At 37.2% G+C, this 26,304-nt stretch overlaps 1 protein-coding gene across 1 annotated transcript in view; it reads left to right on the top strand.

Annotated features, from left to right (window-relative positions):
- LOC149191319 (Cyclophilin-like peptidyl-prolyl cis-trans isomerase family protein) overlaps nucleotides 1–5,277 on the top strand; it is a 247,911-nt gene extending 242,634 nt beyond the window's left edge. Inside the window, exons 8-10 of the mRNA XM_089404169.1 lie at nucleotides 4,189–4,384; nucleotides 4,521–4,670; nucleotides 4,846–5,277. Of these exons, the coding sequence (XP_089260295.1) occupies nucleotides 4,189–4,384; nucleotides 4,521–4,670; nucleotides 4,846–4,986 (487 nt within the window). The 3' untranslated portion in view covers nucleotides 4,987–5,277. The remainder of the gene's footprint in view (nucleotides 1–4,188; nucleotides 4,385–4,520; nucleotides 4,671–4,845) is intronic.
- The last annotated feature ends 21,027 nt before the right edge of the window (nucleotides 5,278–26,304 follow it).

Genomic DNA, 26,304 nt, shown 5'->3' with positions numbered 1-26,304 from the left:
ATGTTTTTTATCACTAAATCATCATTCTACATGCTTTTGTTGACATACATGCATCAGAATATATAAAAATATATTTTATATAAAACTCGCTCCCAAAATTGTTCCCGACCCGGGAGCTTTTGATAATGTCGCTCCCCACTCCTGCTTCCGCTTCCGCTCCCAAGCAGCCATGTACACAGCTTTGGTTCCTTCGTATGTTATATATTTTCAGTCTCTTGATTCCTGGTCTTCAAAGATTTCGGTCTCTTTTATAAAATCAGTAAACTTAGGGTATTTGTTGCCACACAAAATTATAGAAGGCTCGGATGCTATTGTAATATGGTGTCACTGAATGTTCGGCCCTTGTTTTATACATGTTTTGCTTGGATAGTATTATCATCATTGATGCCTTTAAGAGGATATTTTCCACAAATTCTTACATGTTCTTGTTCTGCCATTACCTCAAGACACTGTCACAGGTCCTTATGCTGTAGCTCTTATTACAGAGAGATATGTATCTTAGGAACTCGAGTCGTATAGATAGAAGATGCCACTGAAATTTGTTTCTATGTGTGAAGCCTTAAAAACTCGGATTTCATGAATATAATGTAATTCCTCAAGGTGTTGGTCTTTAAACGACTAGCAATGAGGAAATGTACTCCAGTAGAATACCACTCTTTGTCACAACTAACTGTGCTTCGGTTTGGATCTTTCAGAAGTAGGCTTCCACAGGTTTGAATCTTCTGTCTTTTTGGATATTTCGCACATCATTGTTTTCAGAGTTCTGTACTTCTTTTCATGCTAGAGCGAGGGCATATATACTAGAGCGAATGCATACTAGAACGAGTGCATATGTCATTCTTTTCTTGAGCTTCAGATTCCAAATAGAGAGTGGATCTTGGATTAATAGGCAAATGCTACTCTTTCAACTTTCAACCAAAGCCTTGTATCTATGCAACAGAGTTGAATTATGAAACTCGAATATGTACCTTACGATTTGGTCAATGCCACAAAATCTTCTTGGATCATTGCTGGCTGTTACTTTGATCTTTTCAACTGAAGTCTCGGTCTTTTCTTCTTCTTTTGATGGAGAGAGAGATGACTGCTGCAAAGTGCCAACAATTTTTGTGATCTTCAAACTGCCATCCTTTAACCTTAGCTCTGATACCATGTTGAGAAATCAATATGCTTATGGATTAGGGTTGATTTCTGTCATGTTAATTACTTGTGAATTTGTTGGGTTCTTTATTAAATTTTTATGTTCTCTTCTTTCATCAAGCAATTACCAAAAGTACAAAACATGAAGATCACAAGAGACAAAGAACACAAGAATATAGGCTCCAAGTTAGGGCAAAACCCCACAAAGGGGAAAACCCAAAGAACTTCTCTTCTTATAGAATCAGATCAAGGTGGGATATCCAAGACCCAAGACTAATACAAGAATTCAACCTCCAAGATGCCAAGTGAAGCCCTCCAAATTCTGCATCATGGTAGAACCCATCAATCTCAGCTCATATGCCACAGGGAACTCGCTTTTATTTCAGATCATCTACCACAAAGAACTCACATTTATCTCAGATCATCTGCCACAGAGAACTCGCATTTATCTCAGACATATAACCCAGGAAACTCACATTTTTTGCAAATATATGGCCTCAGGAACTCGCAAGTCTTCACAAGAATGTAGCCTCTGAACTTCGCATATCTTCACCTCAGAACTCATCACAGAAAAGCACCGAATTATGCTTGCCATTTTGGTGGAGGATGTATGCCAATATATAGTTGTTTTCATATGCAAAAAGACATCTTTTGAGTGAGCCGACTTGTCATCTTGGAGGGCCGACTTGGCTTCTTGAGGTGAATTGACCCAAATTACATTTTTGAAAATTCTTTTTTCCTTTTTCTTTACAAGAAGTCCAAATAGGACTTTGACTCAATTACAATTCTTTGACTCAATAAATCCTAGAAGCATGAAGAACATGCTTTGACTAGAAAATAATAATAATAATAATAATAATAAAATTTCTTTTTCTTCTTTTTGTTTTTACATGAAATACATATTGATACAAGTACAATGATAATTATGAAGACCGAACCTAGTTACACTTTTCAACACTGTTGCTATAAATACACCTATTCTCAGGCCATCCAAAAATTTACATGATATTATTTTCTTTATCTTCCAACTTCCAAGATCTAACCTACTACCTATATAGTTCTGACAATCCCCTCTGCTAGGTATGTCTTTGTCTTCAATCCTCTCCCTGCCTTCGCCTGATTGCCAAATTTTGAAAATTAAATGTTGCCATCAACCATACTAGGAGTGTTCCTTGTTAATTTCACAACCCAAAGACAACACGAAATGTTTAATGTGAATCTGCACAATATTAAGCAATAAAATTCGTGTGCTTGACTTAAGTAAATATGACAGAAAGAAAGGCCAACGACAACACCATTGATGAGATTAGAGGGACTGTCGTTGAAGGTCTTATTCAACTCAGCAACATGTATGTACATAGTTATATGTGATCAACCAATGTTTTAAAACTCCGACTTGGCCGAGGGTCGACTCCGACTCCGACTCGGTATCGACTCGGCCGGCTCGATTTCAATGACTTGGTCATTGTAAAAAAAAGATTAAATGTTTATTTTTTATAAAAACACATAATTTTAAAGATTTTCATTCATGTTTCCAAACACATAGCATTAGAATATAGATAGAAGACAACATATGATCAAAGTAGGTTCATGAATATATCCATTATATTAAAATGGCACCCAGTGCACTGTCCAATACATACACGATGATGATATAGAGATCAAAACAAAAACACATAACCAAGGAGGCTAGAAATGGCCTCTACAACAAAAGTCTGTGACCAATACTACTGGCTACTGCTAGAGTTGCCAAAACGGGAGCGGAAGCAACATTTTCGGAAGCTCCCGGTTTGGGAGCGAAACCCGGAGGAGTTCGACAACCAATGTCACTAACATCAAGGTACATAGAGGGATTGGTGCTCTTGATTAAATACGAGTTCCATACCCTAATACATGACAACATTCAATGGAAACATTGCAATCCCCCAATCCTGAAATCCTGAAAAATCGATAAGTCTGCTGAATTTTGAATGAAATCTAAAATTCTACTTTCTCCATATGAAATCCAATGAGGCCGGAACCACTCTCAAACATCTTGAGTCATTTCATGGTAATGTTAAAAATTTCATCCTTTTACTTTAAGAATTTAACATTACCATGAATAGCATAGCCTTAGTAGGGCAATATGATCAAATACTAGGGTTTGGGAGAGGGGGGAATGGACTCCAAAGACCAGCAAACTAATTCATAAAACACATTGGAGTCCAAACCAATCAGCAAACACTTCAAAATTTCATTAAAAAAATGACAAATCATTGTTTTGATGGGGTTACGGGCCGCTGGTTATGACTCGGCCAAGTCAATACGGAAATGGCCGAGTTGGCCGAGTCATGGCTGACTTGGCCAAACGAACCGTTTCCTCCACCGAGTCACATTTTTGGGCATTGAAACGGATCAACTCGGCCGTTTCCATTTCGAATCGGCCGAATTTTAAAACTATGTTATCAACAGAGATGGAGGTACGAAGGATACATTCCATGATGTTGCCTCTTCTCTTGATGATAACTCGATTCAAAGTAGGGGCACACTTTATACTCATGGAAATCCTACACACATGATGGTTGGTGAACACAACTGTCTACCCAACTAACTAGGACTTCCAAACAAGAACTTCTAATGAATTCATAATTATAACGCCGTGGCCTTACTCCACCCGAAGAAATAAAGTACATTTTCATATAGTAACAGTTCTGTTGACCACATGTGAGAGCATTAAAGATGAGACAGACTACAATAGAATATCACAGCGACCATTTTTGGAACTAACAATATTGACCATTTGATGCCATTTTTCTATCCGGTCTTCATTGACATATAGAAGTTTGGGAAATCAAAATTTTCTTTCAGCCATCTAACCTCCTAGTTTTTCTACCTTTAAGTGAAGTTTCACTGTTTTTGAGCTGCAATGGAGACAAGGTATGTCAGAGGTAGTGCTTAAATATTTCCAAAATGCAGGCAGTTTAGATTATGGTTAGAAAACTTTGCAGCTAATGGCTTCCTGGCACAAAGTAATAATGGTTAGTGAGGAATTTTATTTCACCTGCATTGCAGAACCAAAAGAGAGGATTCTGATGACCATGTGGGTAGGCAAGAGAAACTCACCTTGAAAAGCAAAGGTCTGGGGTCAGAAGCCAGGTCTGAGCTTGCAGCAAAAGTAGACATAGATGCACAACTTCTAGGTCCTGCTGAACAGCAAAGGCAGATGTACAAGCAAAAAAAGCGAAGACGTCAAGGACGTGAAGAGGAAGTAAGTTTTCCAAATCAATTTTCACAAAAGATGCTTGAGCAAGCAGCTGATAACTAAAATAATTTCTAGCATTGTAGATGCTTGGTTTGATTTCTTATTTTCATGATTCATTCTCAACTCGTTTTGGCTTTTTCAGACATTGGCAAGGTTACAAAAGTTCAAGAATTCTCTGGAACAATCAAAGATTCCAGCTTCTAACAAATCAGACAACGTTAATGATGAAGCAGATGATCAAGTGCGGTGGCTTTCACATAAGTTGGAATTTATACCTGATGCTTCAAAGAAGGCAAGCAATTTGCTTTAGCAAGTCTGTTATAGTAGGATATATCAGAAATAGTTGATCCTTTTTTTCTTTCTGTTGAGTAAAACCATTAATATGAATTTTCATCGTCTCTGAATTTACAGTCTAATCAGATTGTGCTAGAAATATTTGTTTCAAAAGCGTGTTCTTTTTGAACCAGGATGACATGGCAAGAAAGGATGACCCAGATGCTTACATAGTTGTTGATCCCCTTCTTGAGAAAGGGAAAGAAAAGTTCAACAAAATGCAAGCAAAGTTGAAGCGTCGTGAACGTGAATGGGCAGGAAAATCCCTGGCATGATTTTTACAGCAATGTGCTTATCATATCATGTTGGGGCTGGAGTTAGATGGAAATGGACTTTAAGGTGACATGAAATTTGAGATCGAAAAATAAAATAATTGGAAAGTACTAGTGTCATATTAAGGCTTAAGATGTGCATTTTACAAAGCAGAAGTTAATATTTGTATATTGCTAACTGCTTTGGAGAGTTCTTGATAAGAACTTGCTGTTTGTAAAGAAATTCTCTCACCCTTTTACTCTCATTTCTTTATTTGAAAGTTATGTATTTGTTCGTGTTCTTTTGCAAGCTAAGTCAAGGAGCATGATGGTTTTAACAAGTTATTTCGAGCCCACATATCTAGCCCCATATTCTCGAGTTAGATATTTTTATACTTAAAATTAAATCAGATCAGAAATAGAAGCATTTCTGTTCTGATGTTATCACCTAGGTCTACATCAATACCCGCAATGGAATCTTAATTTCAGAAATAGAAGCATTTCTGTTCTGATGTTATCACCTAGGTCTACATCAATACCCGCAATGGAATCTTAATTTCTTTGTAAATAAGGGGGAAGCTTGTACCTCCAACATGCATAGCATGTCCAAGCTAAGGAAATGTGAAAGGGCATCTGTACAAAGGAAATGTCTAAGGCTGTCTATACAGAGCTTGTTCAAAGGCTTCATATATATATATATATCCTATTAAATGTATGTTTGTAAATACTGTTATTTGCAGACAATAATACTTGTTACTTTATTTGACCTGTGTAATATTAAATATTGTACTTAGCTTTGATGCTCCACTAGCTAACTAACAGGGGGTTACACACTTTATATGTAGTGATTTATGATGTGGGACAGTTTGCAACAGAAATGAAAAGGTTAATTGTTTATTTCCCTTCACATTGCCTGTAAATGTTGTACCGTAGCATCCTTGGCAATATACTCTGCTTCGTGGACAACCATATCCCATTGCATTACTTTCTCTCGGAGCGAGCTATTGCGCAGTGCCGCCTCCAAAACCACTCAAACTTCCTTAAGCTGTTTCCGAGCTTTCTCCAGCGCCCTCCTCTGTTTATGACCCGTCAACGGTCCCTGTCACCGTATGAACTTGATGCTTCGACATGTCTGGTGGGAGACATTATTACATTTGCCACTTGTATGAGACAAATGCAATACTAGATCATAGATGTAGTTAGGGTAAATTCGGTGTTTAAACCACCTGATCAATTGATGATTTGATAAGTATGGAGTTGTCTTTAGTGCGACTTTTTTGAAGCTTTTACGGTGGGTTTTTCCGGTGTAATTTCTCTAAAATCTGGCAGCAATTTATTGAAATCACAAGCTTGATGGGTAATCCTGTGCAATTGAAGTGCCCTAGAAGTTTCCCAGGGTGCTGAATCCATATATATAGTCAAAAAACTAGTTTAAATAACACAAATCAAGATTTCACCTTAAATTTTTCCACCGGATTCCGGCACCGGAAAGCCCAAAAAGTCACACTAAAGACAACTCTGATAATTATATTATTTGATAAATATTTATCTCCAGCATTGTCTATATATGTTTGTGCACACTATCAACCTATATTTTTTATTCCCGTTGCACCCTCCTATTATATTATGTATATAGATAGAATTCATGGAAGCCCTGGACATTACTTGAGTGCAACTTGCTTGCAAATTAAGAGGCAAAATAACGTTTATATATTGCGAGGAGAAATCTAATGGTCATTTATGATTAGGAGAAATAGAATGATCTAAATTGTTGCTCTACATATCACAAGTGCATTTCAACAACACACAAATACAGGGGTAATACCATTGTTTTAGAGTTTAGAGTTTAATTGTGTCTTGAATTTTCTCTGTACGTACATCCCTCATTTGTGTCCTTGTCATAGTAGAAAGTGTATAAGATATCCCGTCTTATTGAACTTTTGAAGGTAAGGGATGTAATAATTGAACATGGAAATTAGAGATTCTATGTTAGTGATGAAATGCTGCCAAAGTTTTTTTCGAGGATAATATACAAGTGTCCATTGACGATGCTTTATAGTGTGACTCAGTGCATTGGCCAATTATGTTACTTGATGTAAATGATTTTTTTATTTTTATTTTATGAATATAATGTATTGGTTTATGGTTTGATGTATTTTCAATTTAAGAGAAGCAAGTCCGTGTGCATGTTTAAACATTACAGTTTAAACTTTAGAGAAATAATGGCTCGTAACATTTAGGAAAGTGAATGAATAAGCACCGTGTAACAATTTTGTAAACTTCTAATATTTGTAAATAACTATAAAATGATGATATAGAAAAAATCATCATATTGTGAATAGCAAGGTGCATTTACAACCCAGGAAGTTGTAATATGTCTGTAATGCTTATAAACTAAATTATAAAACATTGAGGTCCATCCAAATGAAAAATTGACAAAAAAATGGCAATAATAATAATAATAATAGAACTATCCTACATCCATTTCAATCGAACTTTTTGAAACAAATATAGGATTATGTTTTGTTTTTATTATTATCCTTCAATGCTGGTTAACCTAGGTTGATGTTGCAACTATTGGAAAAGGGTATGTATATACTATTTATATGTCTCGAGTCTATATTTTATTTCATCCAACTATTTTTTAATGTAACAACTCTTGTAGGGAACAAGATCTCTTTCTGAGTAGGGTGGGATACTTTCTAAGAAAAATGATTGCGATCTCCTCTTTCCAATTAGGGTGGGGTAGTTTATGAAAAAACATTTTTACTTGTATATTATTGTTCCTTCTTTGAGCTCATAAATAAATCCAATTAAATTGGTGACATAAGAAACTATAGAACATAGCATGCTTTAAAATTTATTTCTTGATCTTAATTCTTCATGCTTTGCTAGACTCTTATTCAATGGGCTAACTCGAGTGGTTTGATTTTTGATTGATTGCTTTAGGTTTTTCACAACAAGGGTGGATTAGTGCTTGGAAGGTTTAGGGCCATCCAATAGTGCCAAATCTTTGGTCACTTGTTAGGAAGTATCTTATATCCGTTGGAATATTTTTGTACCCCGCCTCTTTATGGTTCTCCTTTGGGGGGGCTTTCTCTTGAAGAATATGCAAGGTGATTCTAGGTTTCAACAAACTGCTTAATGACAAGTAGACTCCCTTGTGAACTGATCCACGTGGATTCAAGAGGGGACCCCTTAGAATGATGAAATTCTTCTCCAATGCTAGCACTTCCAACTTTGAGGTTGCAAGGGATGAAGCTTAGTTTGTTTCCCCTCTGTGGAAGCTTGTTCTTGTCCTGAATGATTAGATTCTAGAGGATGAGAGGAACAATGCTCCTTTCCTTCCATCTTAACTATTCCTTTTTCTAAATTATTTAGAACCCATTAGAGAATGACAAGAATGTTTAGATTCTCGAGGATGAGAGGAACAATGCTCCTTTCCTTCCATCTTAACTATTATTTTTGCTAAATTATTGAGTACCCATTAGAGAATGACCTCCAACTTGCACACTTTGAGGGTTGTTGTTCTCCTTAGGTAGAATTCCTTTAAATGCCATGTTTCCATTCATATTCCACAATGAAAGAGTGCTATTAAAGACTAGTTCTTGTTCCCATTGACATCCTTCCATTCTACTGTTATTTTAATCGATAAACCTTTGATCAAATCTATACTAACAAAGATTTGTGTAAATGAAAAGACCAACCTCTTCATCACCACCATTGTAGCTACTAAATTCACCCAAGTTATTGTTAGTTTGTGTAGCATTGAATGGTGTTGTAGTCTCGATAGTTGTAAGGGAGGCTAAAAAATAACAAGACTCCATAACCCAAAAAAAGGTTAAAGGAAAATCCACCTAGAAATGCCGTAATTAAGTTAATTCATTAATAATTAAATTTTTCATAAGTCAAACTTAGATAAAATGATTAATTAACAGAAATTAATTGAGGAAGGTGAGATTTCTCTAGAAACTCACACGAATTGACTAGGAAATAATCTCAGCCATTGATTAAGTTTTAATCTTGGCTGTTAGAGTCCCGTAGTGAGATTATAAGAAGCAGTCAATGGGTAGATGGGGGAACAAACTTGAGATCGATTTCCTTGGGCAGTTTGATTTTCCAGAGGGTAGCAGCAGTTTGCTGGAAGAGTTCGAGCCAGAAAAGGGAAGTAGAGAGAGAGGGGGTTAGAGACAGTTAGTTTGGAGGAAGTCTTCTAGTTTCAGATAGTCATCAACAAAAGGGACATATTTCCTAGAGAAGTTGCACAGAGCCAATGCAAATAACTTAAAAGGGAGATTGATTTTGCTGAAGAGAAGGGTGATTCATTTGTAGTTGGTCTGTAAATTCTCCAGGAGGCCAAGCGAATCACTTCCAAAGGCAGAGTCATCCAGGACGTCATTTTTCTAGCAATTTCAAGGCTTAGTGAGTTAGAGCCTGCACAAGCACTGTGCAGAGGTTCATGGAGAGGCTGTACAACTAACTAGTTTTTCCAGTTGTAGAAGTTGGATTAGGTGTGGTGTTTAGGTATTTTCCTTAGATAGTTTGGCCAGTTTATTTTGTGGGTTGGGTTACCAGTTGGGCATCATAGATTGTACTCATAATTTCTCACTATTGCTTAATAATAAAAACCCTCAGCTGTTGCATCGATTTTCCCAAGCTGGGTTTTTTCGGGGACGTTAAAAAATAATGGTGTTATATTTTTGTGTTTGCTCGTATTTTCTCAGTTTCCTGTTTATCTTCTGTAATATTTTTTGTTTTGGTGAAAATTGCAGTTGTGAATTATTTGTTGTTTGCTGTAGCAAATAAACTGCTAATTAATTTACAGTTAGAAGAATAATTTTCAGTTGTCGCAATAGTTGAAATTTAAACATGGTATCAGAGCGATTTAGATCAGACAAGGAAGCTCAAAAGTGGAAGAAGAAAATTTGTTGTTCAGAGGGAGTAGCAGGACGAAATTTCTGAGCGCTGTGCAGTGCCTAGCCAGACAGTGCAAATTGCTGGACAGTTCGATTTTTCAGTGCAAGTTCGCAGAGAAATTCAACTTGCTAGATTGAGTGATTCCAGTAGGCATAGGGAGCAACAATAACTCAGATTTTCGCTGAGCAGATTCCTTGTTTGGGTATAAAAGAGTTTTGTAGCAGCAGAATCAATGTTGGGTGGAAGAGAATGCACACAGACAGAGATAATTTCTCTCAGAGGGTATCTAGTTCAAGAATCCATATTTCCAGCTGTAGTCAGCAGTAGCTGCAAGTAGATTTTCTCACTCTAGAAGGGAGTGCGAATAGCAAATTCAACAGTCGAGCAGGGGGAAGAGGGAGATTTTTGTTTGAGATTTAGATATGGCCACAACTGGGCTTAGAGATCATGATAGGTTGGAGGGAGGCTCCAACTATGTCATCTGAAATGCTAGGATGTGCTTCATATTAGATGAATTTGGCTTGAAGACCTTTGCAGTTAATGTTGTGGCAGTATCGATTGATGCAAATTAACAGAGAGAGTACATGAAAGAAATGGCCAAAGCGAAGCAGATGATCTTGGATAGAGTTCGGGACCATATAGTCTCGCATATATCTAGTAAGAACACTACCAAGGAGATGCGAGATGCTCTCGCTCAGCTACATTAGAGTCCTTCCGAGTAGCGAAAGATGTTCCTGCAAGAGAAGCTTAGAAACATTAGGATGCAGAAGGGTGAAGGCATTGATCCCTTTCTCACCAGAAATCAGGAATCTCGGGAAAAGCTTTCAGCAGTTGGGCGGGCACCTCAGCGTACATGCATGTGCCCTAAATAGTGTTTTAGAGGAATGAGAAGTTTTCGTCTAAAGCATTTTGGGACGAGACACATTACCAGGGTAGATAGGACGTGGTTAGTCTTGCAGGAGGAGGAGGAGGCGAGCTCTTGTGAGGACCTTTATCAGCGGAAGCCATAGTAAGGGTTCAAAAGGTGAGGAGGATGAGAATGTGGACCTTGCATCAAAGGGTCCCAGTTAGGGGTAGGTGGAGAAGAAGAAAAATGACCTATCTAAGGTCAAGTGTTTCAGGTGTGGTGAGTTTGGCCACTATAATAGTCAGTGTCCTCAAAGGAAGAAGGATAACCATGACCAGGCGACAACATCCGCAGAGATAGACAAATTATCTTCCAGGTTAGAGGAAGACTTCGCCATGTTTGCTGCTATACCTCCAAGATTGAGGTGGGGCGATATGGAGCTATTAGTCCTAGAGTTGCATAGAGGTTTGGGCAGGGTCCATTGAGGTGTCTTACTCATGGATTATTACCTTGATACGGGGGCCCACAATATTAAGTGGCAGGATGGATTAGTGTCAGTTGATGCAATCAGATTCCGGGGTGAAAGTTGTAGACTAGTCGCAGTTAGACACTGAGGAGCGCAGAGCATTGTTGACCACAGAGTAGGAGGCTCAGCTGCAGAGTCAACAACAATGTATATTCCCCAGGGGACAGTGAGGAGGCTAGTAGTAGTCAGATGCTCAAGAGATGGATGCAACACTGATACACAATTGATTTGGTATTTCAGATGCTTCTTAGTTGCAATAGTTGCAGTAACAACAAAAACAAATGAGAGAGAGAGTTGCAGTGTAGATGTAGAGTTGGCAATAGTATACAAATGTTGGCAGCAACACAGTTGTAACATCAGAGTTGCACAGTGGTTGGTGGGAAGTGGCAGGTAGCTACAATGGCCAAACATCAACAACATGTATGGGAGGATGATGCAAAGAGAGGGTGTTGGAGCAGTTCAACACTAGAACACCTTCCTCGTTAAGAGGGAGTGTTAGATTTTGTAGCATTAGATGGTGTTCTAGTCTCGAAAATTGTCAAAGAGACTAAGAAACACTAGGACTCCATAAACCATAAAACGTTCAAGGAAAATCCACTTAGAAATGCCTTAAATAAGTTAATTAATTAGTAATTAAATTTTTCCTAAGTCTAACTTAAGGAAAATGATCAATTAACATGAATGAATTAAGGAAGGTGAGATTTCTCTAGAAACTCACATGGATCGACTAGGAAATAATCTCAGCCATTGATTAAGTTTTAATCTTAGCCATTGGAGTCCCATAATGAGATTATAAGAATTTGATGGGTAGATGGAGGAACAAACTTGATATCAATTTCTTTGGGGAGTTTGATTATCTAGAGAGCAACAACAATTTGTTGGAAGATTTCGAGCCAGAGAAGGGAAGCAACGATAGAGAGGGGCAAAGACAGTCATTCCGGAGGAAGTCTTCGAGTTCTGGAGAGTCAGCAATGGAAGGGTCGTATTTCCCAGAGAAGTTGCGCAGAGCCAATTCAAATAACTTCAAAGGGAGATCAATTTTGCTGAAGGGAAGGGTGATTCAGTGATAGTTGGTCCAAAAATTCTCTAAGAGGCCAAGCAAATTTCCTTCGAGAGGCGGAGTCAGCGAAGACATCATTTTTCTAGCAGTTCCGGGGCTTAGCGAGTTAGAGCCTGCGCAAGCACTGAACAGAGGTTCACACAAAGGTTGTACAACTAGCTAGTTTTTCCAGTTGTCAGAGCTAGTTCAAGCATGGTGTTGAGGTATTTGCCTAAGATATTTTGGCTAATTTATTTTGCTGTTTGGATTGCCAGTTGGGCATCCATAGATTTCACTAATAATTTCTCATTGCTACTTAATAATAAAAACCCTCAGCTGCTGCACTGATTTTCCCTAGTTGGGTGTTTGCGGGGACTTTTGTTCAAAAATAACATTGTTATATTTTTGTGTGTTTTCCAGTATTTTCTCAATTTCCGGTTTATCTTCCAATTTTTTTTTGTTTTTTTTTTGTTGGTGAAAATTGCAGTTGTGAATTATTCATTGTTTGTTGCAACAAATAAACTGCTAATTAATTTACAGTTAGAAGAATAATTTCCAGCTGCTGCAATAGTTGAAATTTTCACATGGTATCAAAGCGTTTTTGATTAGATGGGGAAGCTCATAAGTGGAAGAAGAAAATTTGCTTTTCAAAGGGAGCAACAAGATGAATTTTCTAAGGGTTGCGTATTGCCTAGCCAGGCAGTGTGAATTGTTGAGCAATTCGATTTTTCAGTGCAGGTAGGCACAAAAATTCAGCTTGCTAGATTGAGTGATTGCAATAGGTAGAGGGAGTAGTAGTAGCTCATATTTTTGCTGAGCAGATTCATTGTTTGGGTGCAAAAGGATTTTGCAGTGGTTTGCGGCACGAGAATCAGTGCCAAGTGGAAGAGGAAGTGCACACATAGAGATATTTCTCTTAGACGATTTCTAGTTCAAGAATCCATATTTGTATCTATACTCGACAATCGCTGCAAGCACATTTTCTCACTTCAGAAGGGAATGCGAATAACAGATTCAATAGTCGAGTAGGGGGAAGAGGGATATTTTCGTTCCAGATTCAGAGTTGGCCACAACTGGGCTTATAGATCAAGATAGGTTGGAGGGAGCCTCCAACTATGCCATCTAGAAGGCTAGGATGTCCTTCCTATTAGATGAATTTGGCCTGATGGTCTATGCAAAAAAAGTTGTGGCAGTACCGACTGATGTAGATCATCAAAGAGAGTACATGAAATAAATGGCCTAAGCGAAGCAGATGATTCTGGATGGAGTTTGGGACCATATAGTCTCGCATATACCTGGAAAGAACACTGCCAAGGAGATGTGGGATGCTCTCGCTCAGCTATATCAGAATCCTTTCGAGCAATAGAAGATGTTCGTGCAAGAGAAGCTGAGAAACATCAGGATGCAAAAGGGTGAAGGCATTGATCCCTTTTTCACTAGAATTCAGGAAATCTGTTTGGGGAGGCACCTCAACCTATAGAGCATGCACATTTGGCCCTAAATAGTGTCCCAGAGGAATGAGAAGTCTTCGTCCAAAGCATTTTGGGATGAGACACATTACTAGGGTGGGACAGGATGTGGTCAAACTTGCAGCAAGAGGAGAAGAGGCAGGCTCTTGTGAAGACCTCCATCAGCGGAAGCAACAATAAGGGTTTGAAAGGTGAGGAGGAAGAGAATGTGGCCCTTGCATCAAAGGGTCCTGGTCAGGTATAGGGGGAGAAGAAGAAAAAGAAGGACCTATCTAAGGTCAAGTGTTTCAGGTGTGACGAGTTTGACCACTACATTACTCAGTGTCCTCGAGGGAAGAAGGAAAAGCAGGAGAAGCAGGACCAGGTGGCAACATTCGCATAGATAGACAAATTGTTCTCCAGGTTAGAGGAAGACTTTGCCATGTTTGCAGCTATACCTCCAAGAGTGAGGTGGGGCGATATGGAGCTATAGTCCTAGAGTTGCGTAAAGGTTTGGGTGGGGTCAATTGAGGTGTCTTCCTCATGGATCATTACATTGCTATGGGGGCCCATAATATTCAATCGTAGGATGGATCAATGTTAGTTGATGCAGTCAGATTCCAAGGTGATAGTTACAGACTAGTTGCAGTTAGAAGTTGAGTAGCGTAGAGTAGTGTTGACAACAGAGTAGGAGGCTTAGATGCAGAGTCAACAACAATGCAAATTCCCCAGTGGATAGTGCAGAGGCTAGAAGTAGTCAGATGCTCAAGAGATAGATGCAACACAAAGACACAATTGATTTAGTGTTTCGATGCTTCTTAGTTGCAGCAGTTGCAGTAGCAACAACAAATGAGAGGGAGTTGCAGTGTAGATGCAAATTTGGCAGCAATATAGCAGTGTTAGTAGCAACACATATGCAACATCAGAGTTGTGCAGTGGTTGGTGGGTAGTGGCAGGTAGCCACAGTGGCCAAACATCAACAATGTGTGTGGGAGGATGATGCATAGACAAGGTGTTGGAGGAGTTCAACACTAGAACACCTTCCTTGCTAAGAGGTAGTGTTAGATTTTTTAGCATTGGATGGTGTTCTAGTCTTGACAATTGTCAAAGAGGATAAGAAACACTAGGAATCTAGAACCCATAAAAGGTTTCAAGAAAATCCACTTAGAAATGCCTTAATTAAGTTAATTAATCAGTAATTAATTTCTTCCTAAGTCTAACTTAGGGAAAATGACTAATTAACATGAATTAGTTGAGGAAGGTGAGATTTTTCTAGAAACTCACACAGATCAACTAGGAAATAATCTCAGCCATTGATTAAGTTTTAATCTTGGCCGTTGGAGTCCCACATTGAGATTATAAGGAGAAGTCAATGGGTAAATGGAGGAACAAACTTGAGATTGATTTCCTTGGGCAGTTTGATTTTCCAGAGAGAAACAATAGTTTGCCGGAAGAGTTCGAGCCAAAGAAGGGAAGCAGAGACAGAGGGGGGTAGAGACAATTAGTCCGGAGGAAGTCTTCTAGTTCAAGAGAGTCAACAACAGAAGGGTCGTATATCCCAGAGAAGCTGCACAGAGCCAACATAGATAACTTCAAAGGGATATCGATTTTGCTGAAGGGAAGGGTTATTTAGTTGCAGTTGGTCAAGAAATTCTCTCAGAGGCCAAGTGAATTCCTTCCAGAGGTAGAGTTAGCCAGGATGCCATTTTTCTAGCAGTTCCAGGGCTTAGCGAGTTAGAGTCTGCGCAAGCATTGGGCAGAGGTTCACGCAGAGGCTGTATGACTAGCTAGTTTTTCCAGTTGTCGGATCTGGATCAAGCGTGGTGTTGAGGTATTTGCCTCATAGATATTTTGGCCAGTTTATTTTGCTAATTGGATTGCCAGTTGGGCATCCATAGATTGTACTCATAATTTCTCACTACTGCTTAATAATAAAAATGCTCAATTGTTGTACGAATTTTCCCAAGTTGGCCTTAAACAATGTCTCAGAGGAATGAGAAGTCTTCATCCAAAGCATTTTGGGACGATACACATTACTAGGGTGGGACAGGATCTGGTCAGACTTGTAGCAGGAGGAGAAGAGGTGAGCTCTTGTGAAGAACTCCATTAGCAGAAGCAACAATAAGGGTTCAAAAGGCGAGGAGGAAGAGAATGTGGCCCTTGCATCAAAGGGTCTCAGTCAAGGATAGGGGGAGAAGAAGAAAAAGAAGGACCTATCTAAGGTCAAGTGCTTCAGGTGTGGCGAGTTTGGCCACTACAGTACTCAGTGTCCTCAAAGGAAGAAGGACAAGCAGGAGAAGCAGGACCCGACAAAAACATTTGCAAAGATAGACAAATTGTCCTCCAGGTTAGAGGAAGACTTCGGCATGTTTGAAAATATAACTCCAAGAGTGAGGTGGGGCGATATGGAGCTATAGTCCCAGAGTTGCGTAGAGGTTTGGGTAGGGTTCATTGAGGTGTATTCCTCATGGATCATTACCTTGCTATGGGGACCCACAATATTCAGTAGCAGGATGGATCAATGTCAGTTGATGAAGTCAGATTCTAGGGTGACAGTTACAAACTAGTTTAAGTTAGATGCTAAGGAGCGCAAAGTAGTGATGACAGTAGAGTAGGAGGCTCAGATGAAAAATCAACAACAACGCAGATTCCCTAGTGGACAGTGTAGAGGCTAGTAGTAGTTAGATGCTCAAGAGATAGATGCATCACAGGGACATAATCGATTTAGTATTTCAGATGCTTCTCAGTTGCAGTAGTTGTGGTAGTAGCATCAACAGATGAGAGGGAGTTGCAGTGCAGATGCAGAGTTGATAGTAGTATAACAATGTTAATAGCAACATAGATGCAACATCAGAGTTGTGCATTGGTTGGTGGGCAGTGGCAGGTAGCCACAATGGCCAGATATCAACAACGTATATGGGAGGATGATGTAGCGACAAAGTGTTGGAGCAGTTCAACAGTAGAACACATTCCTCGCTAAGAGGGAGTGTTAGATTTTGTAGCATCAGATGGTGTTCTAGTGTCGACAATTGTCAGAGAGGCTAAGAAACACTAGGACTCCATAACCTAGAAAACGATTCAGGAAAATCCACTTAGAAATGACTTAATTAAGTTAATTAATCAATTATTAATTTTTTCCTAAGTCTAACTTAGGGAAAATAATTAATTAATAAAAATTAATTGAGGAAGGTGAAAAGGTGAGATTTCTTTAGAAACTCACACAGATCAACTAGGAAATAATCTCAGCCATTGATTAAGTTTTAATCTTGGCCGTTGGAGTCCCATAATGAGATTATAAGAAGAAGTCGATGGGTAGATGGAGGAACAAACTTGAGATCGATTTCCATGGGCAGTTCAATTTTTCAAAGAGCAACAATAGTTTGTCGGAAGAGTTCGAGCTAGGGAAGGGAAGCATAGACAATGAGTCTGGAGGAAGTCTTCTAGTTCCGGTGAGTCGGTAGCAGAAGGGCCGTATTTTTGAGAGAAATTGCGTAGATATCTTTAGAGGGATATCTATTTTGCTAAAGGGAAGGGTGATTTAGTTGAAGTTGGTCCAGAAATTCTTCAGAAGGCCACACCAATTCCTTCCAAAGGCAGAGTCTGCGAGGACACCATTTTTCTAGTAGTTTCGGGGCTTAGCAAGTTAGAGCCTGTGCAAAGGCTCACAAAGAGGCCGCACAACTTGCCAATTTTGCTAGTTGTCGAAGCTGGATCAAGCGTGGTGTTGAGGTATTTGCTTCATAGATATTTTGGCCAATTTATTTTGCTAATTGGATTGCTAGTTGGGCATCCAAAGATTATATTCATAATTTCTCATTGCTACTTAATAATAAAAACCCTCAACGGCTACACCGATTTTCCCAAGTTGCGTTTTTCCGGGGACTTTTGTTCAAAAATAAGTGTGTTATATTTTTTTGTGTGTTCCAGTGTTTTCTTAGTTTTTGATTTATCTTCCACAATGGTTTTTATTTTGGTAAAAATTGTATTTGTGAATTATTCTGTGTTTGTTGTAGCAAATAAAATGTTAATTAATTTACAGTTAGAAGAATAATTTCCAGTTGCTACAATAGTCGAAATTTTCACAATTATTTCCAATTTGAGCTAAGGTCTCCTTGCATATTGCTTTCAATAAAAGGGCAATGGTAAATAATCCTTTTATGCAAAACTTAACCCCACATTCATCTCCCCTATTGTTTTAGACCCAATCCATAAGTTTCTCCGCAATTGGCCATAGATTGTTGAAGAGATGGATAAAATGTTGCCTCCTCCTAGAATAAGATCTTTTCCTTTGTCTTTCTTGCTTACATATGAACCAAATGGATATTTGAGGCCCTTTTTACAACAAAACAATTTTTGGCATGATTTGGAGTTATATCTTGCTTAGGGATGAAGTAGCTTGATTTGCAACCACATCCTTAATCATATTTCCTTTCCGCAACTCCATTGAGATAGAGGGTGTCGCCAAATTTAAACTAGTTGTGGGGTGATGGGTCTTCCCCATGAAGAGTCTCCATAATGTACATGCAATTTGTCACTAGGGTGTTTCACATAGGAATATTTCATGGTAGTTAGCATCGAAAACCCTAGTCACGTGTGTGCATCGTTGCTTCAACCTCACTCTTCATGTGTAATCTTTCTACCTTTAATGCTACATCTATTAAGCACCGAGAGGAATAAAAATACATTATCAACCCACATCTATCAAGCATTAAGAGGTTCTGTCATCCAATTACTAATTGATAAAAAATGTTTTCAATGCCTTACCTATTGTTTTTCTTAGATGAACATTTTAGATGATAAGGGGTATAATGTGGTTTTGGAGTCCAAAGCATTGAATTGACCTTTGTTACCTTCTTTATAACTTAAGAATTTGTTTGTGAATACCTTTCTCATTCGCTATTGTTGCTCCTTTAATTCTTATTTTCTTTCACCTTATTTAACATATATCATTAAAAAAAGGAAAAGTCCATGATAATCATTATTTTTGTTCCATCCCTCTTTGCTTCAATTTTGTTTTCTAGCAACAAATTTCATACTATACTATACTTTGGACACTCTTTTAGTTCTTTTTTCATTCCCTTTACTTACATATCTTATCCATGCTTTCTTTGATGACTTTTAATTGATGGCTATATTCCATAATTGTTTTATCATCTATATTTGGTTGGATACCATATTACACTTTAATGCTTGTGGCTTGGGTGAATTGTTTTTTATCTTCTTCTTTATCATGCATGCCAATAAAGGTGCATTTTGCCTCTTGTTTTTCATATATATTTCAGATATTAGAAGATAGTATTGGATATCATTAATAGTTAGATATTATCAATTTAAATCAAAGCACTACTATTCATCACATAGGGACAATACATAAACAAAATATCTGATTATATCACATCACATCAACAAGTCTTTGGTGGGTGCCTTGGATCCAAAAAAACATAGTAACTCACACATGCTTGATTTGCTACAAATAAGACAAATCCTCATTGAATATAGGAGTAGGTTTAAACCCATTGCCTTTGAACCCTCAAAACACAAGACCACAAAATTGGCTGCTAACCACTAATATGGGAAATTAGGGTCACAAGTCAAGATTAATCGGAAAGTCCTTAAGATTGTCTTGGGTTTACAAATAAATAAAGTTAACATAACATACATTTGACCAAGTAAATATTACATCTCAACATCACCTCTAATCTATACTTACAATAGTTTGGGTGAAAATGACAAATGTAGATTAAAATACCCTCTCCCCCCTTAAGGTTCACTTGGCTAGGAAGTACAATAATTAACTATGGCAACAACCAACCCCTTGATCATGATAAGGTGCAAACAAGCTCTTAGTGGGGAGTCCCTTTGCAACATTGGACCCCCCAAAAAATTCAAATGAATGCTTGTTGCATTGGAAAAGAAAATAAAGAGTTCTACCTTAAAACTATAGCCTCCACAATCACCTTCAGACGTGCCTCTCACTATAATTGAGAGCATGACTAATTGTCGATTTAACCAGAATAAACCCTATTAGTTAGTATTGATCTAACATTTTTCTTTTTACATCTCTTCACAAAAGATTTATAAATGTTACGAATGTACTAACCAGGCTTTCAATACATGGATGGAATGTGGGAATGCCTTTGATCATAATAATTAGAATGATGATACAATTGAGATGCAAATGACATATTGTTGGTGCTCACTAAATAGAAGTTGTAGGACATGGTTCTTGGAACTCAATAATAGAACTCTTGAAAGTATCATACTTGAGCTCAAATCCTTGAAAATCTCTTTCCCTCCCTTCGCCATTTTTTTTCTCTTTCCATTTTGCATGAATGGATGTTTATACATGAGCTCAAATCCTTTGTTAAATCTTTGAAAACCTCTTGCCCTCCCTTTACCAATTTTTGTTTCTCTATCCGTATCGTATGAATGGATGTTATGTTAAAGAAAAAACAACACATTTAGAAATATAGTTAGCTCATATTTGTAATAACCCTGATGTCTTGTCTCTTTACTATTATCTACCTATTTATGATTTGTTCCATGCTTTCTATTGAAGTTTGCAATTGCGTTAAAGGAAAAAAAGGAATCCATTTGTTCTCTTGTCATTTTTAAGAAGTTAAATCTCTTTTCCACGTCATTAGTGCATCAACTAGGAAACCAATTAATAATTGAAACAAATCCACTGTCACACCCCGTTGCCACTAAGATCCTTATTTTTACTTGCCCCATGCTTGTCAAGCTACTTTATCAACCACTGCGGCTGAACATGTTTCATGGTATCATGAATGTTGGTGCATTGATTAGGCTTAAGCATTGAGTCATGACACTCATAAACAATAATTGATGAAATAAAATGGTAGGTGCATTAATAGAAGCTATGCACTAGTAGTTGTGATTTTCACTTAAGTGATAGTTATCCAAGTTTAATGATCAATATGCCGAGCATTGGTGGAAAAACACTTAGTAGTAATGGGATTAAACTACTTATCTAACATAGATAAGAAAATTCCATTCATTATAATGAATGCTTAGATATAATTTGATTACTAAGCATTAGATTCTTAAGCATGGATACTTTTTACTATTTCATGCACATGGTTGACATGCCATTGAAATAAACCATTCATGGATTACCCCTAGAGAAGCAAAGGAAGACATCACAATGAATTTATCACAATATAAAGAAAAGTACTTTGATACGATCGATGAGAGTAATGATATTTTAAAATTATCACATCATCATGTAATAAAACAATCAAAGTAAAAATGATTAAACTAGGTTAATCACTCAACTAAAATCAAAGAAAAGATCAATCAATGATTGGACAAATTTGATTAAGATTTCCTTTAGGGTGAGATGTACTATCATTACCTTTGTGTTCTTAGTGAGCATACATAGCAACATTTCATGTACATAAAACAATAATAAGAAGATATATGAGCACTTGTAAAACCATTCTACATATTGTCATTAATCAATAACTAAATTTAAGGAGCAAGGAAATAATACATCGAGATAATTATGGAGTTTATTTATCATTAACATAAGTAGATAATGAATATCATTAGTTAACCATTCAATAAAGCACCTTGGACATTCATGTGGACTTAAAGTAATAGTGTTAGTTAAGTAGATTGATCAAAGAATTTGAAATCATTCAAGTTTTAGTGATAACATGAAAGGACTAAGTCACAACTCACAATAATAATATGATGTAGTTGGTAAGGATTAAATTTTTTGAAAGATCCCTAGGCCATAGGCTCTATTGTTTGTTGAGGGCATCAAGAGGTGGCGACACTATGGATGCATCCAAGAAGTTGTGACATAACTAATGGTGATGCACATAAAATGGAAGTCCAAGGATTGAAATGTAAGCATATTCGCTTGACACTTCCCTTGTTATGGAATTAGGGATCATTTTCATAAATAACATTGATCAACTAAAGGGGATATAATTTCTTTTGTAGATGGAAAAGTTATGGTATGGGGTAAGTATTCTAGAATTCATGATGCAAAAATCATTGGGATTCATGAGGGAAGGCTCTACAGATTACTTAAACCTATCTCTCAAGCCCTAGTTCACCTTGAAATCAATCCATGTGAACTTTGGCATAGAGGGTTTGGACACCTTCATTACAAAATCTTACCTTCCTTAAAATCTATGGTAAATGGCATCCCCTTGCTTAAGGAAGAGCATGAAGGAATTTGCAAGGGATGCGCACTAGGTAAAAATGTAAAGAAACCCTTTGGAAGCAATGCTTCAAGATCTAAGGAAATATTGGATCTCATTGACTCTGATGTTTATGGTTCCATGGCTACAAAATCTCTTGGAGGTCATTGATGACCACTCAAGAAAGAATTGGATTTATTTACTTAAGTCCATGGATGAAGTATTTGATAAATTTCAAGAATTCAAAGCATAAGTGGATAATCTTATAGAAAGAAAGATAAAAGTGCTAAGATTTGACAATGGAGGGGAATACACATCAAAATAACTCATAAATTTATGTAAGGAGGCTGGAATTAAGAGGGAGCTGATAGTTCCCTACAACTCCGAACATAATGAAGTAGCATAAAGGAATAATCATACAATTGAAGAATACATTAGAGCTATGTTACATGATTAAGAATTACCTAAATTCTTGTGGGGTGAAGCATCCAAACTTGCAGTCTATATTCAAAATCTAAGTCCTCATAATATACTTGACAACATGACTCCTGAAGAAGCGTTTATTGGAAGAAAACCTTGTGTAGATCATTTTCAAATATTTGGCTACCTTGTCTACTTTCACATTCCAAAAGATAAAAGGAAAAAAATGGATCCTACTAGCATGAAGGGCATATTTGTTGGGTATAGTACCTCATAAAAGTAATATAGGATCTACATCAAGGAAGGTCACTAAATTGAAGTAAGTAGAGATCTGATTTTTGATGAAAATATTGCCTTCAAGAAATCTAAAGATCTCTCGATTGATTCTGATGATGAAGAACTACTTATATTTGAAGAATGTCCAAGGGAAGAAGAAGATACTATATGTGATAACGAAGAAGAAGGTCCTAGTGAGCCTGTGCAACAGGTCATAATACATGAGACTCATGAGAGACCCACCTAGTTAACATCAACTCTTCAAGAAGCAGAAGGACATGATGCAACTAAAGGAACATTCAAGGAAAGTAAAAAGCCAAAAATATATTCAAGGTATGCAGCCTATATGGAAAAATTGATTGAAGAAAAACCATCCTCTTTTGAAGAATCTTCCAAACATCAAGAATGGAAATATTCCATGAAAGAAGAATATCAATCTATAATGAAGAATGCAGTTTGGGAAATCGTTCGTAGGTTGAATGAAAAATTTGTTGTAACTTCCAAATGGTTCTATAAGATTAAGAATGCAATAGATGGAAGCATTGACAAGTACAAAGAAAGGTTTGTGGCTAGGGGTTTCTCTCAACAAGAAGGAATCAACTATGAAGAAACATTTGCACCTATAGCAAGATATGCAACAATAAGATCGTTAATCACTTTGGCAGCAACTATGGGATGGAACATCCATCAAATGGATGGGAAGACATCCTTCTTGAATGGCACCATTGATGAAGTATATATTTAAAAAACCATGGGATTTAAAGTACATAGAAAGATACTCATGTCTGCAGGCTGAAGAAGGAACTTTATGGCCTCAAGCAAGCCCCAAGGCTTAGTATGCTAGAATGTATACATATATACACAGAATGGGTTTTTCAAAGAGTTCTATAGATCCAAATCTTTATATCAAAGTAGTGAAGGGTGAACCAATGGTCATCCTTCTATATATGGATGACCTTCTCATAACAGGTGCGGAAATTCATATTCAAGAATGCAAGAAACAATTGGCATCATATTTCAATATGAAGGATCTAGGGCTCATGCACTATTAATTGGAGTTGGAAGTTTGGAAAAAACTTGGTGAAGTATATCTAGGTCAAGGAAAGTATGTAATTAAGATGTTACAAAAGTTTGGCATGATGGATAGAAAACAGATGACAACTCCCATGGTCACAAATTTGAAGAGATTGAGAAGTTCAAAATCAAGCCTTATGATTCCTACAAGTTATAGACATTTGGTTGGATCTCTAATGTATCTTGTGAAAATACATCCAAATATTTGTTTTGCAGTGAATATTCTCAGTCAATTTCATATGGAGCCAAGACATGACCACTAGATAACAACCAAACATATATTGAGATACCAATGAGGGACAATACATTACTTCCTGAAGTATGATGGAAAGAACAATATCCAACTAATGGGATATGCTGATTCATATTGAGGAGGCAGTGGGTTTAGATGGAAGAAGCACTACCAGAGGATGTTTTAGCTTGGGATCGTATATGATCTCATGGATGTGTGGAAAGAAAGAATCAATTGCATTAACTAGTGATAAAGTTGAATACATTGCAGCATGTGAAGTTAGTAGAGAAGTTGTCTCGTTAATGAAGCTATTATCTAATTTGTTTGAAGGACCGATGTACCCTACAATTATACATTGTGACAACCCTAGTTGCATAAGGTTGTCTAAAGACCCCATATTCCATACAAATATGAAGCACATTAACAACAAGTATCATTACATATGAAAATTGGTGCAAGATGGAGTGGTGCAGCTACAATATATCTCCACCGATGAGTAGGTAGCTGATATTTTGACAAAATATCTTCCTAATAAGAAGCTTGTGTATCTGAGAAACAAGCTTGGACTAGTTTATATCTCCTCCCTGGTTGAGAGGGAGAGACATACACATCATTCTTGTCTTCACATTATGAAGAAAGAATGGAGGATTGGGTAAAAATATGAATTCTGATACTCTTTGAGGATGTGGTAGGGCATCCAATAGGAAAGAGTAGTCGAAGAGGAGATTCCATGAGGATGTATAAATCCAAGATGGGAATGGTCCTAAAAGGACTTACCTTGAACATACGAATGGGGTATGTGCCTTGAGAGACAATGATGAGTGTGTCTATATATCATTGTTTGCCTAACATTGTTCTCTAATCTTGCGGAGAGATAGACATGTTAGTCAAGGATTTGATATATGACAATGCTAGATGGTATGATGAGATGCACTGATATAAGCTTAAAAGATAGCTTATGAGATGACTTACCAATCTGACTCTTCTTATGAGATCTCTTCAGTATGAGAATGACATTGTACCATTATGAATAACTCCCTAGTTAAGAGGGATTGTTGAAATATGTAACTAGGTTCGGTCTTCATAATATGTAATGCACTCTTGATTATTCTATATTGTAAAAGAAAATAAAAATTATTATTATTATCTTTTATAGCATGGGTTTCATGCTCAAGGTCAATTTATTTTAGGTCAAGCACCCATTGTGTGCTTCTAAGGTTTTTCACAGAGTAAATAAGTCAATAATCTCATTGTCATATGTAAAAGATCCCATTAGGAATCTTGTAATGTAGAAAATCTTGTAGATTCACAAGCTCACGTAATCTACTAAAACAAGAGACAAGAATCTACTTATACTATTTATAGCGGAAGCCCATAAAGATAGAGCAAACAATAATCGACAAGAGGAAGAACATCAATGGAACATAACACAATAAATATCCGAGGAAAGCCACAGCTCAAAACCCGACATCTGTATTGCATTAATCATAAATCCAAGATGAGATTACAATGCCTGTTCTCATAAGAACAATCCAAGCACTCAGTAAAATCATACTCCAACTCACAAGCAAACTCTTGGCCAAAACTTAGCCAATTCTCCAGCTCTCCAAGTCCCTATTTCTTTGTGCAATTCCTATGGTTGATTAGACCATCTTAAAGACAAATCAGTGCATCCAAAACTGCACAATCCCTTCTAGGCTCAGTTCTTGATTGCATGCACCATATGTACAACTCATAAAATCCTACAAAAAATAATACACTGTCCTTGAACTCTAGTCTCAACTGGGTCTTTCTCAGAATCAACATGCATGAGTTTCTGATGAGGGAATCTTCAGTTAACTAGAGTAGCACTAGTTAATGCATTAGTGCACCAACTGACTGTTAACTCTAATTTAACTGGACTTAACTCAGTAAAATGAGTTAACTAATTAAAAAGCATACTTAACTCATCCCGGACCCCTATAATATAGGGAGAACATATACATGATTTCAGAAATACTTCCATCTCGAAATTCCTAAGTTAACTAAGTCAACCCACTCTAGTTAACTATTACAAGTTGCTATGAGAATATAATTCAATTTTAATTCTCAGTTTAATTCAAGGACAAAATAAATTGGAATTTCTGGATTCTATTTTTATCATTTCTTGTTGCTATTTTCAATACTCCCTCTCAACAAGAAAGGAATTAAACTTGATCATGATCCTGAACTTTTGGAATGTTATGCATTCAACACTTCTCTCTAGTGTTGTTGCTCTAGCAACTCCAAAAACAAAAAACATCCAACCTGAATCAGAATGATGCCTCTGCCATCAAAGTCTCTGACTGCTATTGCCTCTGTCAGCAGAAAAATATGCGCTTCTGTTGGCTCTACCTTTCTTCATTGTTGT

This window comes from Pinus tabuliformis, chromosome 2_2 (genome assembly GCF_031772625.1).
Source record: "Pinus tabuliformis cultivar Carrire ecotype Pingquan chromosome 2_2, CPIR1, whole genome shotgun sequence".
Taxonomy (NCBI): Eukaryota; Viridiplantae; Streptophyta; class Pinopsida; order Pinales; family Pinaceae; genus Pinus; species Pinus tabuliformis.
This window is presented reverse-complemented; position numbering and strand designations above follow the sequence as displayed.